This window comes from Phoca vitulina, unplaced genomic scaffold (genome assembly GCF_004348235.1).
Source record: "Phoca vitulina isolate PV1807 unplaced genomic scaffold, GSC_HSeal_1.0 scaffold25, whole genome shotgun sequence".
NCBI classification, from domain to species: Eukaryota; Metazoa; Chordata; class Mammalia; order Carnivora; family Phocidae; genus Phoca; species Phoca vitulina.
Window position 1 is genome coordinate 9166427 of NW_022589728.1, and position 18314 is coordinate 9184740.

Below are 18314 nucleotides of genomic sequence, written 5' to 3' on the forward strand. Positions count from 1 at the left end.
ATCTCTTCTCCCGAGCTGCTTTCAGGATTTTCTCTTTGTCTCTGAGACTCGTAAGTTTTACTATTAGATGTCGGGGTGTTGACCTATTTTTATTGATTTTGAGAGGGGTTCTCTGTGCTTCTTGGATTTTGATGCCTGTGTCCTTCCCCAAAGTAGGGAATTTCTCCTCTAAAATTTGCTCCAATATACCTTCTGCCCCTCTCTCTCTTTCTTCTTCTTCTGGGATCCCAATTATTCTAATGTTGTTTCATCTGATGGTATTGCTTATCTCTCGAATTCTGCCCTCATGATCCAGTAGTTGTTTATCTCTCTTTTTCTCAGCTTCTTTATTTTCCATCATTTGGTCTTCTATATCACTGATTCTGTCTTCTGCCTCATTTATCCTAGCAGTTTGCGCCCCCATTTTTGATTGCACCTCATTAATAGCCTTTTTGATTTCGACTTGGTTAGATTTTAGTTCTTTTATTTCTCCAGAAAGGGTTTCTCTAATAACTTCCATGCTTTTTTCAAGCCCAGCTAGTATCTTTAAAGTGATGATTCTGAACTCTAGGTCCGACATCGTACTAATGTCCGTATTGAGTAGGTCCCTGGCAGTCGGTACTACCTCTTGTTCTTTTTGTTGAGGTGATATTTTCCATCTTGTCATTTTGTCCAGAGGAGAATAGGTGAATGAGAGAACAAAATGCTAACAGGGTAACAACGTCCCCAGAAAATATACCCTAAACAAATCAGAAAAGACCTGAAGCTGGGGAAAAGAAAGGGAAAGAAAGAAAAAAGAAAAAGAAAAAAAAAAAAAGAAAAAGGAAAAGATAAAAACAAACAAAAACAGAACAAAACAAAACAAAAAAACAGAATATGATCAAATATGATCAGGCTGGTGGATAGATCAGTGCCACACACTAGATTTTGGGTGTATTTTGGTCTCTTAGAAGAAAGTGCCTCCCAAAATTTTATAGAAAGAAAAACTTATATAGGTACAAAAATAAGGGTTGATATGATGAAGAGATGGAATATGACTGTAAAGATGAAAATTATAAAAAATTTTATAAAAGGAATTGATAAGAAGTTGTTTGAAAAAAGAAAGAAGAGGATTTAAAAAAAAAGAAAAGAAAAAAAGGAGAGAATGTGATCAGGCAGGAGACTAGAACAAAGGCATACACTAGAGATTTAGGGTATATTTTGATTTGTTAGAAGAAACTATCTCAAAATTTTAAAGAGAGAACAACTTATATATATATATGCCAAAAATAAGTGTAACTACTATGAAGGGATAGAATATGACTCTAAAAATGAAAAATAAAAATGTTTTTTAAAAAAAGGGATTGATAAGATGTTGGTTGAAAAGGGAAAAAGAAAAAAAAAAGGAGTTAAAAAAAATTTACTTTGAAAGACTAAAGAATCATGGTAAAAAAGCCATGGATTCTATGTGCAGTATTCCCCTAGTGCTGGAGTTCTGCCGTTCTCATTAATCGGTAAACTTGGTCTTGGCTGGCTGTTCTCGCTGATCTTCTGGGGGAGGGGCCTGTTGCCGTGGTTCCCAAAGTTCTTTGCCGGAGCCGGAATTGCCCCACCCTTGCCTGGTCTGGGCTAAGTAATCTGCTCGGGTTTGCTCTAGGGAGCTTTTGTTACCTGCAAGCTTTTTGTACAGCTTTGGAGGATGAGAGTGAAAATGGCGGCCTCCCAATCTACGCCTTGGAGGAGCCAAGAACTCGGGGCCCCGCTCCTCAGTGCGCCCCCAGAGAAAAGCAGTCAGTCACTCCCATCTCCCTGGTCTCGGGCTGCACTCCGTGCTCACCCGGCCTGTGACCTAGCGTTTCTATCTCTGGCACCCGACCCCGTGTGGAGTCTCCAAACCCAGCAGATCCCTTTGGTGCGCTCCCGCGCCGCTCCTCCCGGTGGAGGAAGGTGAGTCTCCCTGGATCTGCCGCTTGTTGGGTCCCTGCTGCAAGAGCAGTGGCCCGACTGTGCCGCGGATCATGGTTTATGGCAACCCCGAGCTGAGAGCCCGCGCCTCAGCTCCGTCTCTGCAGCTGGCTTCCCCGCTCCGATACCTGGGAGCTCCGCCGCACTCAGGCACCCCCGGTCTTCCTGTGACCCCGAGGGTCCTGAGACCACACTGTCCTATGAGGGTTCCACCCCCCACTGAGCCACCGGAGTGACGTCCCTCAGCGGAGCAGACTTCTAAAAGTTCCGATTTTGTGCTCCATGGCTCTATCACTTGCCAGAAGCGGCTGATGGAGGCCCCCTCCCCCACCGTCTATCTTCCCGAATATCGCCTCGGATTCACTTCTCCGCACGTCCTACCTTCCAGAAAGTGGTCGCTTTTCTGTTCAGAGAGTTGTTGCTATTCTTTTCTTCAATCTCATGTTGAGTTTGTAGGTGTTCAGAATGGTTTGATCCCTATCCAGCTGAATTCCTGAGAGGAGATGAAATCCAGGTCTCCTACTCCTCCGCCATCTTGCTCCGCCCCCCCCAGGATTCTTTTTCTTACAGATCGTTGCAAGCAGACATGACAAAAACGGGCAATTTTTTTTAATTAAAAAAAAAAAACAACCAAAAAGCAGATAGGAACATTATTTTCAAAGGCATTGGTTGAAAATAGTAGTCCAGGGAGCAGAAAAAGAATGGTACTTGTAGTTTCCAGATACATTGTTGGACAAAAATGCTTTTCTTCATTGAAATCAGGATTATGGAATGCTGGGTATCAGATGGTATCAGCCACTGAGTTGGTCTTTAGTTTTTCTTGTTCTTGCCAACAAAGCCATCCATTACATTCAGGGCGCCCAGATAGTCAGCCAGAAGAACTGACACCTTGACAGGCAAGATACTAAAGAGAACATAAGAGAGGTTTTCTTGGTTATTATCATGGAAGCACCTTTATCAACTCAGCCAAAATGCAGCATCACTGACTTGTTGTAGATGGAAGTCATTAGCATACGCACACATTAGTGTGCATGCTTTAGGATCACTCGAGGCTTGTCCGCTATGTGGGAGGACACTGGCCCAGGGTTTCTATATCTCTTCTGGCTTTATTTACATTTATTCAACTCACTTCTCATCTCAGTTTCCAAACTATGTAATGATTGACAGGAAGCAGTGAAGTCTTGTGGAGTTGAATAAGCCTGGCTTGAATCCTAGCTTTGTCACTTAACATGCCATCTCAGGTCCATTATTTAGCCCTCAAGCCCATTTCTTCTGGTATCAAATGAAGTCATCAATCTCTCTTTCTGAGACTCCTATGGGGATTAGAAAGGTCCCCAGACCTTTGGCAAGACCCAGGTAGGACTGCTCATCTTCTCCATCCCCACTCACCCTTCCCAACAGAGCACAGATCCCGTCCATCTGACATTCACATTGCAGAGCAAGGCGAGGCACAGTAAACCTAACACTCGTCCTCAGCATTGGGTAAAGGAAAGGACACTGAGCTCACTGTCCATCTGCGGGCACCCCAGAATGTCACATGTTACCTTTTCCATGATCCCTCCCCTGAGCAACACACTGAACACTGGGGCTCAACCTGAATTACCTCCTGCCTCCCACTCTGGGATTTCTCTTTCTTGCTTTATGTTTCTTCCTAGCACTTATGACTACCCAGCATGACTTTTCTTTTACTTTTTTGTCTGTTCCCTGCCACCCACCCTCAAGAAGGAAATTTCCATGAGGGCAGGGACTCTTGTCTCTTTCCTTCTTTGCCGTAACCCCAGATCCTTCGTGGCACACATTAAGCGCTCTCTAATGCCTACTAATGAATATTTGAGGGAATGTGTGACGTCATCCCCTTTACTGAACTTCCTCATGTTTCCAAATGCTTATCAGGAACTATGTAGATCTCTTGGGGTCCAGAACTAATATCTTATAAAAGTAAATATAACCTCTATGATTATTCAAAAACATTAGAAAAATTAAGTCCTATGTTCTTTATAGTTGGCATTACTATACCACGTACTTCTATCAATTAGGCAGCAGACAGCCACTGTCCTGTGAACACCCATACTGTCTTATATAGGAATGATTTCGTTGCATTGCACAAAGTAGATACAATTAACTGAAGAGAAAAAAGCATTTCCTCATGCAAGAAGGACAGTGGCTGCCAGCCATAATATCTATGTTAAAATAACTAAGGAACTGTTGTCAAGAGGAATGGAATTAGTCATAGTGCTAGAGGGTAAAGTTAGAGCCAGTGAACGTTAAAACGAGACAGATTTCAATGCCACGGAGAGAAGTGGTTCAGTAATGGAATGTGCTTCCTTGCGAAGCAGAAAGCCTGATGGGCAGGGGTGTCGTATGACTTGATGACCTGTTACAGTCCAGAAAATGAATTGAGATAGTGGGAAATTTGCAGCTGCTCAGCAATTTGGTATCACCCTTCCTAGAACTGGGTCCCCTGGTCGCAGACTGCCGCTGATGGATCTCAGCACTAAAATCCAATGGGGAGCAGAGAGGGTAAGCAAAGATGCTCTCGGGTCCTTTTCAGTCCCCCACCCCCAACTCTTTTAACCCTCTTATACTTCAAATTTATCCTCTATTGCCAGTTTTACCCATACTACAACTTCCTGAAATGTTTGGCTTACTGTCTGCCCTTGACTCTGGGGATCTGTACTTGAGGAAGCATGGACACAATATCTGTTCCAACATGATTATTCTATGATGCCCACAAGAAAGACCATCTGTCTTAAAAAAAAAAAAAAAAATGACTTCAGTCCGTCCACAGATCATTCAGTAAGTCCACTTCTCTCTAACAATAATGCAATACTAAGATAGGGCTGGCAGGATCCAGTTCCATCTTCTAGACTCACGGGAAGCACTGCACCTATGCGAATTTGAGATCGTGTCAGCAAACAGGCACAAGGAAGGGATCAAAGTGAATTCATTTAACAGGTATTTTTAGAGTGGCTCCTCCTGGTAGGAAAATAAGTTGTTGATTGGCTCATTACAGAAGTAATAGGAAGCTGATATTGTTACCTTTTTAAAAACATCAAGAAGGACAAAAACCTTGGCAAATTTAAGTATATTTTCTCTTCCAGGATGGCATCTACTATCTTGTCAGCTACATACTCTGGTTCCAGAACTGGTAACAGAAAAGGATGGCTAAGGAGTAAAAAAAAACAAAAACAAAAACAAAAACAAAAACAAAAAAACCAAGTTAATAAATTACTAAAAAAAATCTGATAAATTAGGGCTTAAAAAGGCTATAATAATCACTTATTTGCTTCTTTCCCTTCCAGATTTGATTTATTTCTATCTTTACTCCTTTATTATCAACGTGCTAGTAACAACTTTATTTTGGAATGGCAAATGATGATTCTAATTAATACACTAGTGATACAGTATATGCATCTATGTGAAACCATATTGAACAACTTCCTTTCATCTCTGTGAGATGCAGAGCTGGGCATTGGTGTCCCCCCGCTCCAGTAATTTTCAGTCCTGCCGTGGAGTCAGTCAGGGAGTTTGGTGGGACAGACAGACTATGGCCAGGAATGCTGGGGAGACGGCTAGCAGACCTGGCTATGGTGTGGTAGGAGTTGGACCCAGCCTTGATAAACCACCCCCCTTAAACTCAATATCTTAAACACAAACACATTTGAAGAAAGAAACAATTCTGAAATCACTTATAAATCAGGCTGAATCCTAAGGAATGCCTTTTTTTTTTTTTTTTTTTAAAGATTTTATTTATTTATTTGAGAGAGAGAGAATGAGAGAGAGAGCACATGAGAGGGGGGAGGGTCAGAGGGAGGAGCAGACTCCCTGCAGAGCAGGGAGCCCGATGCGGGACTCGATCCCGGGACTCCAGGATCATGACCTGAGCCGAAGGCAGTCGCTTAACCAACTGAGCCACCCAGGCGCCCAGGAATACCTTTTTAAACAACGTTAATGGATAGAACAAAATAAAATAATTTTTAATCATTTTCAATCATTTTAAAAAATGTAGTTTCTTTGAAATCAAAGGACATACTTACACAGTAGAACAACCTTCAAACATTCCAGTTTTCATAAAAAATGGGCACACAATAGTGGTTTTTATCCCCTTTAGTTTCTGGGCCATTGTTTCTATAAATATAGATTCAGCAAATCCAAAGGCTGCAAATTTACTTGCACAGTAATCTGAAAAAGGCAAACAACGGTAATGTATATTCTAGAGTTTTTAAATGGCATTATGTCAAGGTTTCCTCGTAACACAAACACACACAGAGAATGGGACAATGATTTCAGAGTTCTTATTTTGTATGATCGTGGTCTGCACCCACTGGAGGAAGAGAGGAACGAGTTGGGAGGAGCACCATCACCTAAAGGTCGGTTGACAAGGACCAAGTGCCCTTCGGGAGACGCAGGGCTTCGGGGAGCCTCCTGCAGGTCACACTGCAAGGCTTTACTTCCACCCCGACAAGTGGTCAGACACTGTGGGAGCTGTTCCACGGGGCAGTGACATGTGTGTCCCAAAGAGTTTCAAGACCATCGGGACAGGGAGACACACAAACGAAGAAATAAAATAATAAGGGATGTAGGAGTCCAGGCAAGCGAGATCACCGTGGGTTGTGATACTCAGATCAAATTTTCTTCTAACTATGACTCTTTCTTCCCTTTGCTAGAGAAAACAGACTGGCAAACGTCAACCTCCACCTCTTACACATCTTGAAAACGCAGGGGGCATGGAAAGTGGCATCCATGTCAGTTTTGAGCTTTCAGCCTACAATCACACTCACTTCAAATAAACACCTGAATCTTGAACTCGAAGAATGGAAATATTTGGAGAAGAAATTGCATGTCGATGGACTCTGACTCTTCTTTTCCTCACATGGTCAGAAGCAGACACTACCACCGGCACGAGTCAGGTCCCTAGATTGTGGTGGGTTAGACAGTAGAGGAAGGGAAGAGGAGAGGGGAGTCCTGAGCAGCTTCTAGGAGCACCTGAGTCATGGGGCATTAATGCAGTTCACTGAGCCCCTGCATCTCTGAAATTCAGATGAGCAGAAACAGCCCAGGACTCAGGCAATCTGCATTCTAAATAGCATGCCTGCTGATTCTGATGCAGGGGTGCCAAGATCCACAGGGTGAGAATTACAAAAGTCTTACACGTTTCTAAGGTGAACATGGGCATGGGAGAGTCTTGTATCTTAAGATAGAGATATTGTGCCAGGAATAGGATTCATAGGACCTGCAAATAGACCTGTAGGAGTTCAGAGACCCGTGAGGTCACAATAAAACCAGTGAATTCTAAGAAGGATGGAGATAGGGGAGTCCCGTGTACCGGGAGATGTGTATAGACAGGTAAAATTTGGGGTGACTGGTGGTTCTGAAAACGCTGTTCCCATAACTGAGATGAACCATGCTAAGACCACTGCTGTGCATCTTGAGCTGCGAGTCTTCAACCAGTGGAAAAGCAGAGAGGTTAATTTTAGATTTTTTGGGCTGGAGAAACTTTCTCCAAACCCCCAGCCGAAGGAGACCACTTAATGGAAATTTCAGAAGGCAGAGTGCTCCTCCTTACCATCCTGATAACAGTGCCAGGGGTCCCCCAGATGGTGACTACTCTAATCACTTGCATAAAAAGAATTTATCAGTAAGTTCTCTCTCTTCCTCTTTTTTAAATTTTATCTATCTATCATCTATCTATCTATCTATCTATCTATCTATCTATCTATCTATCTATCTGACAGAGAGAGAGAGAGAGAGAGTGAGTAAGCTCACACAAGCCAGGGGGGAGAGGCAGAGGGAGAAGCAGACTCCCCGCTGAGCAGGGAGTCTAATGCAGGACTTGATCCCAGGACCCTGGGATCACGACTTGAGCCGAAGGCAGATGCTTAACTGGCTGAGCCACCCAGACACCCTCTCTTTCTCTTTTTTTGAAAGCCCAGGGGATTGCACTGACCTAATGATTCCAAAGTGCAAAGTTCAACTGCGTGTAAGCAAATCTAATAGGCAGTTTTGCTGTACCATTTTCTCAACCACTTACCTTATTGAATATGTCTCTTAATTTATAACCCTTTATCACTGGTACATCAAATCAATGCTAATTGTTCAGAGCTAAGTAAGATAAAGTTATAAAACTTTTTGCAACTGCTAAATATTACATTTCTCTTACCTGCCAGTTTATTTACTCCAGTTAATCCAGCTAAACTTGAAATGCAAACCAAATGTCCATGCTCATTAGCGATCATAGCAGGTAGAAAGGACTTATAAGTCTAAGAAGAGCAAGGAAGAACTGTTAACATTTTATACTTTTTTCAGATGTTTATATGACTGTTGTGATGAAAAGAATCTTTTAAGCTCATAAAAATATTTGAAGGCACTGGGGTATAAAAATGTAAACATCTGGCAAGTAAGCCTCTTAGTTTGTTCAACCTGGTAAATCAGTATTTTCGTGATGGCAGTTCCAATATTATTAAAAATAATTTATTTAGAATTATATTTTGTTCATATGTGACTTCGAAAAGCAATATTCATACATTAATTCAAGCAGTATCGGAGAATCTTAACTGTGGCAGGCACAATCCACAAACCAGTAAGAGTACTCGGAGATATGATTATTTAGATTTATATTGCCTTTTCCGCCCCTTGGATCATATTTGGATTTCAAATTTTTCTGAACATTGTTCATAGGACATACCATTATAGGCTTCAGTTTAAAAATATCACTTTGTTTTGAAATTCATCTCTACTTCTTTGAATAGTGGTTTCTAATTTGGATTCCATGTCAGTAGAGAGGATATGTTAGAAAGGATGTGTGCTGTGTCCTCAGTACTATAGAGCACCTTCACCTTTGATGTGGGACTGGAAAAAGAAGGTAAAGGAGAGAGAGATGAGTTTTGATAGAAGATAGGCTCTACAATGCAGAAATAACTCCTCAAACAGGAATACTTGCATATTTATGTGAATTTCTATTTCATGTTTATTTTCAAATTTGAATCATATGAATAAATATGAGAAAAGGGATCTCTTATAAAAGTCAAACAACCTTTGTGTGCATCACGATGACTTTCCGAGAGAAACTAACACTTAGAGAGAGGTGGAAAATCAAAATGAGCCAAAAGAGCAGCATAATAAAAAGCTCCCTGAGTTCCGATGGTCTGCGGTGAGTCTCTTTACTTCTCCCTGGGGACGCATCCCTTGGGAGTACAGTCACCAGGAGCCCTTGACCCATTGGCCGTTAAGCGTCTACTCCATGCAGGGGCTCAAAGAACGTACGTGGACTTGCCCAGAAAGAGCGTCCAGAATGAGAATGATGGGGGCCAGGGATACACCAGCATTCTGGGGACAACTAGAGGAAGAGAGAGAGAAAGAAGAGAAAGAGGAGACCGAGGAGGAAAAAGAACGCAGCAGAAGTGGAGACTATTAATGAGATGATGGTTTCATCTTCATTCTGGCCAAAGAATCTAACTTCCTTCTAATGAAGGAGAGGGATATTTGGGACAAGACAAAAATCACTTGCAGTAGCTCCCAAAGGAACATGGTGGTCACTTAGTTCTGAATCTTTCCATCTTTCTTCTGGAAATAATACAGAACACCAACAATACCACCAGTGCCAGGACACTTTTGGTGAAACTAGGGGACAGAAACCGACAAAGTCCAAATAACACGTGAAGGCTGCCAAATGAGAGCTGGGCGGGGAGTCCGGGTAGGGAGGTATAAGGAGGATGGAAGGCAGCTCAGAATTCTCCAGCAAATACTCCCTCCCAGCCAAGGGCTGCCCAGGACAGCAGGGAGAGGCAAGGGAGGGCATGCGCATGGGTGGGGAGGCGTGGCAAGACTGGTTTCAGCAAAAGCTAGGAAAACCCAACTTCTGCAAGGGGCATATCACATTGGAGGTCAGGGGCTGTGCCCCTTACTGTCCGAGGCACCTGTCCTGTGCCCTTTAAAGTCACCCAGGCTACTGGTAGAAACTCCCCTTTGCCTGCTTAGATACTGAGTGAGGTGACTATATGTCTTCATTTGCCCAGACTAGACCTGATTAATGCTTGTTTATTGATAATGCCCTCTTTCACTTTCTTTATTGTTATTATTATTATTTACCTTTTCCACTTTCAAAAGAGTTCCAGCTTAGGCAAATTGTAAGAGCTCCCTGGTCATGTCTACGTGCTATCATTTCTGTGTAGCCTTGAGCAAATCTTTTCACTCTTCTGATCCCTTATTTCACAGTAAAACCGTGGGACAATTGTGTCTTGGCAGGATTCCTTAGCAGAGGCTCAGGCAGGTGCAGGTTAAGTTGGATCGGGGTGGGGGGGGCGTGGGGACATCTGGGTAGACTGGGACAAATCTAAAATTGAGAAGTCTGTGCTTTGGTTAGAGAAGAACAAAAATTGTAAGATAACAAGAGGAAGGTACTTCTAAATTCAGAATAACTTTAGATTTATCATGAGAAGAAAAAATAATCACCCATAAATGTGCTTTGAAATTCACATCGAAAGCCTTTTCCATCAGCTCATCTGGGCAGTCGAGGAAACTTTTGCCTGTCACAATTCCGGCATTGTTGATTAGGATGGAGACATCGCCAACTTCTTTTTTAACCTGCGTTGAATAACAAGAGCAACACCACCCATGGAGTAATTCTTTACATGATCTAAGTTTGAATTTCCCATAGTTTTACATGCTTCCTTATCCTAGTTAACTCAGACGGAGTTTATGCACTCTGCAAACAGAGTATGCTTTATTTCCTTTGCTGAATTTACAGTGCGTCAGAGATCCATGTCTGATGCTTTTCTTCTCGTTTCTTCCCCCCTTCTTAGGATGGTTCCAACATGGCAGGGCTACTTTCCTTAACAGGTAGAGCAGTTAGAGCTATTCTAGTCATTTTGTTTCAGTATCTGTGTAAGTAGTAGGTTTATTTCAATCATTGTGACAGGACATAAGGCATTACAGCCATGCCATATAAATCAAGACCCAGCACACACCGAGATGGGGTGGAGTAGGAAGATACGGAGGAAGCACAAAATTCCTAAACGGGTTTTATGCACACGGCACAGCTCAGAACCTGTCTGTCCTGCTTGTACCAACGAGCTGGTTTCCTTCTCCCTACCACAGGCTTCTAGGTGTTAAGATATGTGAAGGAAGGATCGGAGTAAGCCCCATTTGCTTCTGTAACGCTAGCCACAGTAGGTACTCCATAACTTGTATTTAAGAAATAAAATTTCTGGGTGGGACCTTGGAGCCTTTCGCTTATAGTAAATCTTCAGCTTGTAATCTTAGCCCTTAGGGCAGAAGTGAGTGCAGGATTTGCCAGGATTGGAGACAGGAGATGGTGATGTCCCTTCGTTCCTTTCTGTGCTTTGAATTTCATTACTGTAATTTGTATTCCAAGCAGGGGCTCTGTCCTCAGATCAGAGAGAACCCCTGGTTGCCGCTATCCTGGGCCGAACAAGAAGCTCACGGCAGTACCCTTTACATCTCTAGCTGTGTGTGTGCATGCGTGTGCATGTGTGTTGTGCACCTCCCTACACGGATGGTACCGTCTGGCACAGAGCGGGATGTATTACTGAAGCCAGGTGGAAGCCACCACCTCATCCGCTGCCCTGGAAGGCCTGAGCCCCAGCAATGAGGGTGATGTGGTAGGGATTTATGAGCCAACTAGATCGGCAGCCTAGGGAAAATCTAAGATGAAACAGAGACCAAGGAAACCTCACCTTTTACGGTAGCATTTTCAGATAAAAGCACTGGAAACAAATCTGACTTCGAGCTTTATTTGGAGAGTGGTGAAAAATATTTAGTCAAATTCAAGCTGAACAGCAGTCAAGGCTAGAAACAACTAGCCCTACCTGAGGCAATTATTTATAGAGGGCCTCGTATTAGCTTGCTCAATATTGGATGGTCTTCAGCATTTGAATGCGAACCAATTATTGCTTAAGAGTGGCTAGAGAAGTTGTTTGCCGTCAAGCATGAGGGAACATGCCAGGTGATCAGGACTCTAAGTGCACAGAGATTCATCTGCGAGGTTGGCCATAGGAGAGAGACACACTTGCACTATGAGGGAGGCGCTAGCTTGTCAGGTTGGGGTCTCCAGACTGTACCGGGCTTCCTGGGACTGGAGATGGTAGTCACAGATGCATAGAATTTAAAGACAAATTTCAACAGAAGCTACACACTCCCCTGCTAATGACCTGCCAAGCTTACCACTAGGAAGTGAAGCGGGAAGCGGCAAGGGATTCGGATTCGGGGTAGGGGCCGAGAAGCTGTGCTTGAACTTTCCGACGGGGCTCGGCTGCTCTTCGCAGGCCAGTCTGGTTCCTTCCTTCTCACTAAATTGGGGAATTCTGGGGGCCACCAAAAAGATGGCTCACGAGAGTGACGTGCCGATGGGGGGATAGAGAAAAGCCTTATGAGGGAAAAGAGGCAGCAAGCAAGCACGCACCTCGATGAACAAAAAAAAACCTCTTACCGCTGCTTACTGGGGTTTTGATTTCCTGAAATCCTTCTTTGAACGTGCAGCTGTATCATCACCAAAGGAGCAACTGCGGCTAAGCATCTTTAGGATGAATGAAATATTCTGATTTTCTTATGATTACGTAAGAGAAATATACATTCAAGTGAAAGGCCCTGTGGTGTGGTGGAAATAGCTGGATTTCAGCTCAGACCGGATACGGGTTCAAGCTCTGGCTTCGTCCTGTGCTGGCTCTGGGACCCCTGAGCAGATTATTCAATATCTCTATGTCTCCTTTCTCCTCCACGAAGGGGGCCACCTATATGGTACCTCCTATATGGTAACGGGGGCCAGCGCCGGCCTGTACCGCCTGGTATGTGCCACGGAGTCAATAGACTCAAGGCTGAGCTGGATCTTTGCTACTTAGTAGCCGTTTCTTGAGGGAGCTACTTACCTCCTTAAGCCCTGGTTTCCTTATCTGTGACATAGAGATAGTCATGGACCTCACTTTATAGGATTAGGATGTAATATAGATGGGGTGCTTTGTGTGGTGTATTGTATACGGTGACAACTCAAAAATCCGAATTCCCACTCCCCAATATTTTTTAAATTAAAGGGATGTTGGAGACAGGCAAATCTGCACTGAGCAAGGCAAAGAGACAGAGAAATGGAGGCATGTGTGCGTATCTGCATATAGTGCTCACTACCCCGCAGGGAACAGCGAGACGCGAGATCTACCTGCTCGGCCACTCTGTATACGTTTTCCTTTTGGCTGCAGTCACAAGTGTAGGCATAAACTCTTGGGGCCCCAGCTTCCCGCACCATCCTGCATGTGTCCTCGTTCCCCTCCTCGTTGATATCCCAGAGAACCAGCACGGATCCAAGGTGGGCAAATTTGAGGGCCAAGAACCTTCCCAGTCCGCTCCCGGAGCCAGTGATGAGCACGATTTCACCAGCAACGTTCTTCCGTGGTCTGGGGATGATGATGAAAATCATCGTCTCCAGAAAAGCAATCATTGATTTTCCTAAGAAAACCATCAATTTCTTGGCTGACTTCAGGTTGGAAGCCATGTTGTGGCTGAGACCTATAAAGGAAGAGAGACCCACATCAAGAGCTCCGTGACCATTCCCTGTGAGCGTGTGGACTACGTGGAGCTCACGTTTTCTGAGAAAGCAGCAGAAAGGGGGCCGTGTTGTTTAAGCTGCTCTCTTGGTAGCAGACTCTGAACTAAGGCAGACACAGGGCCTGTGTCTTGGCCAGCTTCATTCACAGCCCCAAGCTGAGCCCGCATCTGAGTGTTGTACAGGACAGAAAGTTTCCCTAACCAGGAACTGTAACCACACCAACATTTAACCTGAAGGAGAACTTAATTATTTCTCACAGTTAACCTTTCTTCATAATAATCCCAAGTCCCGTTGACTGCTTTTATGTTCAAAGTCATAACTATATTGTAATGTTTATGTGGTAACGGCTACCTCTCTGGTTTTACTTTTGTCTCCTTTTGGGTTTGTGGGGTTTTGTTGTTGTTGTTATTTTTTTAAAGACTTATTTATTTGAGAGAGAGAGAGCGACACGAGCAGTGGGGAGGGGCAGAAGGGGAGGTGTAGAGAGAGAAGCAGACTCCCTCCCTATGCAGGGCTCGATCTCATGACCCTGAGATCATGATCTGAGCTGAAACCAAGTGTTGGACGCTTAACCAACAGAGTCACCCAGGGGCCCCTGGGTTTGTGTTTTTTAATTTGCACAGTCATTCTCTAATTTTGTGTCATTATTTAAAATCTAACGTTCAATAGATAAGGATGATGTAGGGGACACACACACACACCACACACACAGAGGAATATTATGCAGCCTTAAAAAAGGATGAGATCATGCAACAACATGGATGGACCTAGAGAATATAACGCTAAGTAAAATGAGTCAAACTGAGAAAGACAAATACCATATGATTTCACTCATACATGGAGTCTAAAAAAAAAAGAATAAACAAGCAAAAAAAAGTAGAATCACACCTATAAATACAGGAAACAAACTGGTGGTTGCCAGAGGGAGAGGGGGTAGGAGGACGGGGGAAATGGGTGAGGGGGAGTGGAAGATACAGGCTTCCAGTTATAGAATGAGTAAGTCATGGGAATAAAAGGCTCAGCATGGGGAGTATAGTCAATGGTACTGTAATAGTGTAGTATAGTGACAGATTATAGCTACACTTGCGCACACGGCATAATGTATAGACTTGTTAAATCTCTATATTGTACACCTGAAACTAATGTAACACTGCGTGTCAACTATACCCAAGTAAAAAGCTTAAAAATATTTGAGATTCAAGGAAAAAAAAAAGTAAAATCCTATTTGTAGAACATCCTTGAAAAGGAGTAATTGATGTTCTAAACCTTTTCCAACAGATTCGCTGTAAGCATGGGATACCCCCCCTTCCCCAGACTCTGAGACCTCCATCCCACACCACTGACCACCAGTGCAAGACCACAGCCTTGGCACTGTAGAATATAGGTGAGAGACAGAGTGGATAGCTGTCCTGCCCTGCCCATGCCTACCTGTGAAATCTGGGGCAGGCTACTAGCCTCTTGGGGCCTCGCTCTCCACATATCTACTGGTCCCGTAGCACAGGGTGATTTTACAGATGAAATGAGAATGAATGTTGTGTGCAGGACTGCAATGCTAACCCCCAGTAAGTGTTTTATGGATGTTAGCATGTTTCTCAGATACGGAGTACTGCTCATGGAGAAATCACCCAATATGTTTGCTGTATGAATAAAAGGACTCCCTTTGGGGCGCTTGGGTGGCTCAGTCGTTAAGCGTCTGCCTTCGGCTCAGGTCATGATCCCAGGGTCCTGGGATCGAGCCCCGCATCGGGCTCCCTGCTCCGCGGGGAGCCTGCTTCTCCCTCTCCCACTCCCCCTGCTCGTGTTCCCTCTCTCGCTGTGTCTCTCTCTGTCAAATAAATAAAATCTTAAAAAAAAAAAAAAAGTCCTCCCCTTGACAAACTCATACAAGGCTATAGCTTATATCCTGTTATCACTTTAGTGAGAATGGGTTTCTAAGAGGCTTTACCAAAAAGCAGCTGGGAAAGAAGGGAAGGTCTTATTTTCTACAGGATGAGAAGACATATTTAGCAGGGGCATCCTGTGCTGGGGGTGGGAGGCTTCCCTGAATGGGGTGTCCAATTGAGAGGCACAGCTGAGGGCAGATGTCCTTCATTAAAGAACCAGCAGGTTCACTTACTTTGCAGTTTGGCTGAGGATAGACTAGTCACTGTTCATGATGATGGGTGGATAGATTCATCAACAGCAGGGCTGGGAGCATGGCAAGGCCCTTAGGAAATTGTTGTTTCTTGGCTCATTGGACAGATGGGACTTAAGATCAGAAAGAGTATGCATGTAGCTTACCCAAGGTCCCGGTGCTAGTTAGTGCAGGGTCAGCTGAGGTCATTTATTATATTTACTGAGCCCTGATGCCGTGCAGGTCTGATGCTGGGCATTGGGGCTGAGGATTCCGTGATTACTGCCCTCTTGAGCCAAGGGTCTTGTTGAAGAAAGAGACATTGAGCAAATAAATACATCATGACAAGCCGTCGTACTACAAAGAAAACTACAGGGTGCTATAGAGAGTAGATGGGAGATCTGATTTAGATTGGGTGCTGGGGAAGAAGCAACAGGAGAGATTCACTGGAAGGTGACATTTGAGCCAGTAGCCAAATGATGAATGGTTAGAGGTAGAGGGATCTGGGAGCAGCTTGACCAACAGAGGGATGGAAGAGTTTGAGGCTTGAGGTAATTTTGGCCTGTGTGTCTAATGCTGTCTGTCCAGAGAATTAGAATGGGGGTGGTAGGGGGCATGGATGTATTGGTCAAAGGGAGTTCTTGTGGTGGAGCCCTGGGTTTCACCATGCTTTGGATGAAATGGCCCTCAAACTCTCTGCCATCTTTGCTCGGAGTTATTTTCACATAGTAGCTTTGGATGATTGAGCTGGATGATTTGATGAATGAATAAAAGCCCTCCCCTTTTATAAAAGAGCCTCTCAGGCTCTAGAGAATTTGGAAGGAAGGTGCCCTGAAAGGCAAACGGTGATTTTCAGACTCTCATTTTAAGCTCAGTCGTGGAGTATGCGTCTTCAGACCTGCAAGGATGAGGGTCAGGCTTCCCACATTAATGGGGCACCCTGGGCACCCTCCCCAGGCACAGCCTGGGTACGGCCAACACTCCTTCCATGAGAAGACCCACACCAGCTCACCCATGCCCCCTTTCAGGCACACCACTATGAGAGTTCATGCCAGAGGTCTATTTCTTTCCTCTGTGGGCTCCAACACCATGTGGGTGGCTAGAAGTCTAACCACTGACCTGGGGGAAGGTTCTTGATGCCAGAGGCCCTAGACTTCAGCACTCCACTGTCTCAGTGTTGGCATGATGTAAGACCTAGAGCAAGGTCTTACCGCTTATTGCTATCTCGGTTGATGCTTACTAGGTTCTTAAGAGCTTGGCATCCTGAGGTCTCCCTCATTTGGGGTTTAGGGTGTCTGTCGGGCATCTGCACAGGTAGTGCGGTGTAGAGATTTAAGTTTGGGTTGGAATTCTGGATCTGCCACTGACTTTTCTGCAGCCTTGGTTAAAATCTTATCTTTTGTGCCTCAGTTTCCTCTTCTAAATAAGGGGATTCCGCAGGATGCACCAATGGGGGAGCTGTGGAAATTAAAAGACTTAATACAGGTAAAGTATTAAGGTGTGTAATACCAACCCTATGATCTCTTATGGAATTTCTGAGCAAATTGGGGGGGGGGGGGGGTTTCCATTGCCCTGCACACAGCTCCTCCTTCCAGGGTGTATAGGGGGGGGGTGGGGATGGGGCAAGAGGAGTTGGGCTGGATTTCAACACCTGCCAGGTTACACATCATCTCCACCTCCACTCCTAATGCCCATAATGTGGAGGCCTTCCTAGAACAATGCCAGGCCCATAACAACAGCAAAATGACTGCATTACCTAGAGCTCTGATTGGTGTTCCTGCTAGCATATGAATTATGATCCCTGCCCATAGCAACGAAAGATGTGATAGTAAGTATACTTACAAACAAAAGTAAATTCTTAGGAAGTTACAGAGCATTTTAAATTTAATCAGGTTACACACTTCTTTGATGCTTCCATCCCACAGCCTGACTACTTAGTTCAAAATCTGAACTAACTTGGGGCACCTGGCTGGCTCAGTCGGGAGATCAGCAACTCGATCTCAGAGTCCTGAGTTCAAGCCCCACGTTGGGCATAGAGCTTACTTAAAAACAAAACAAAACAAAACAAAACAAAAGTGCTGAACTAACTTGGTGCAATATAGACCGGTGTCTTCTGCTTCCCAGGCCAGGACACAGCAAATTGCCCTGGTAAGAGGTACGCGATGAATTGGGAGCGGTGGGGAGGGAGTGGTAGACGCTCCCCCGAAGCAGAGAGCAGCGTGGCGCTCTCGCCGGCTCACCCCCAGACGCCGGGCCGGGGCTCACCGGCGCTCCCTCTCTCGCCCCCCCCCCCCCATGCCACCCCGCCACAGCTTTACCGCCGGCAGGGAGCCCAGCCACGGGGGCCTCGGAGCGGGCCAGCGCCACCTCCTCGCGGAGGTCTCGCCCGGCCCCGGGTCCGGACTTCGGGAACTCACCGGAGACACGCAGCCTTAGCAATCGGCCGAGCAGCAGGGGTCTGCCACGGGCACCGCGTCGCTGGCTCGCGGCTGGGGGAGGTTCAGGAGTTTTATCTCCGAGCCGAGTCCCAGGTGGGACGGCTCCGCCCGCGCAGTGGGTGGAGCCGCCCTGGGGACCCGCCTTGGGGCCTCACGTAGACCAGCTTCTCTCTCTCTCCCTCCCTCCCTCCCTCTCCCTCTCCCTCCCTCCCTCTCCCTCTCCCTCCCTTCCTCTCTCATCCTTCCTTCCTTCCTTCCTTCCTTCCTTCCTTCCTTCCTTCCTTCC

At 45.0% G+C, this 18314-nt stretch overlaps 1 protein-coding gene across 1 annotated transcript; it reads right to left on the minus strand.

The window, feature by feature from the left end:
- Positions 1-2703: 2703 nt before the first annotated feature.
- SDR16C5 (short chain dehydrogenase/reductase family 16C member 5) lies at positions 2704-18083 on the minus strand. Its single transcript, XM_032422036.1, has 7 exons — positions 18008-18083; positions 13091-13437; positions 10375-10506; positions 8084-8183; positions 5961-6105; positions 4963-5088; positions 2704-2827 (listed from the first exon to the last, which is right to left on the minus strand). The coding sequence occupies exons 2-7, from the start codon at positions 13421-13423 to the stop codon at positions 2734-2736; spliced, it is 930 nt and encodes a 309-aa protein (XP_032277927.1). The 5' UTR covers positions 13424-13437; positions 18008-18083; the 3' UTR covers positions 2704-2733.
- Between the last annotated feature and the right edge of the window lie 231 nt (positions 18084-18314).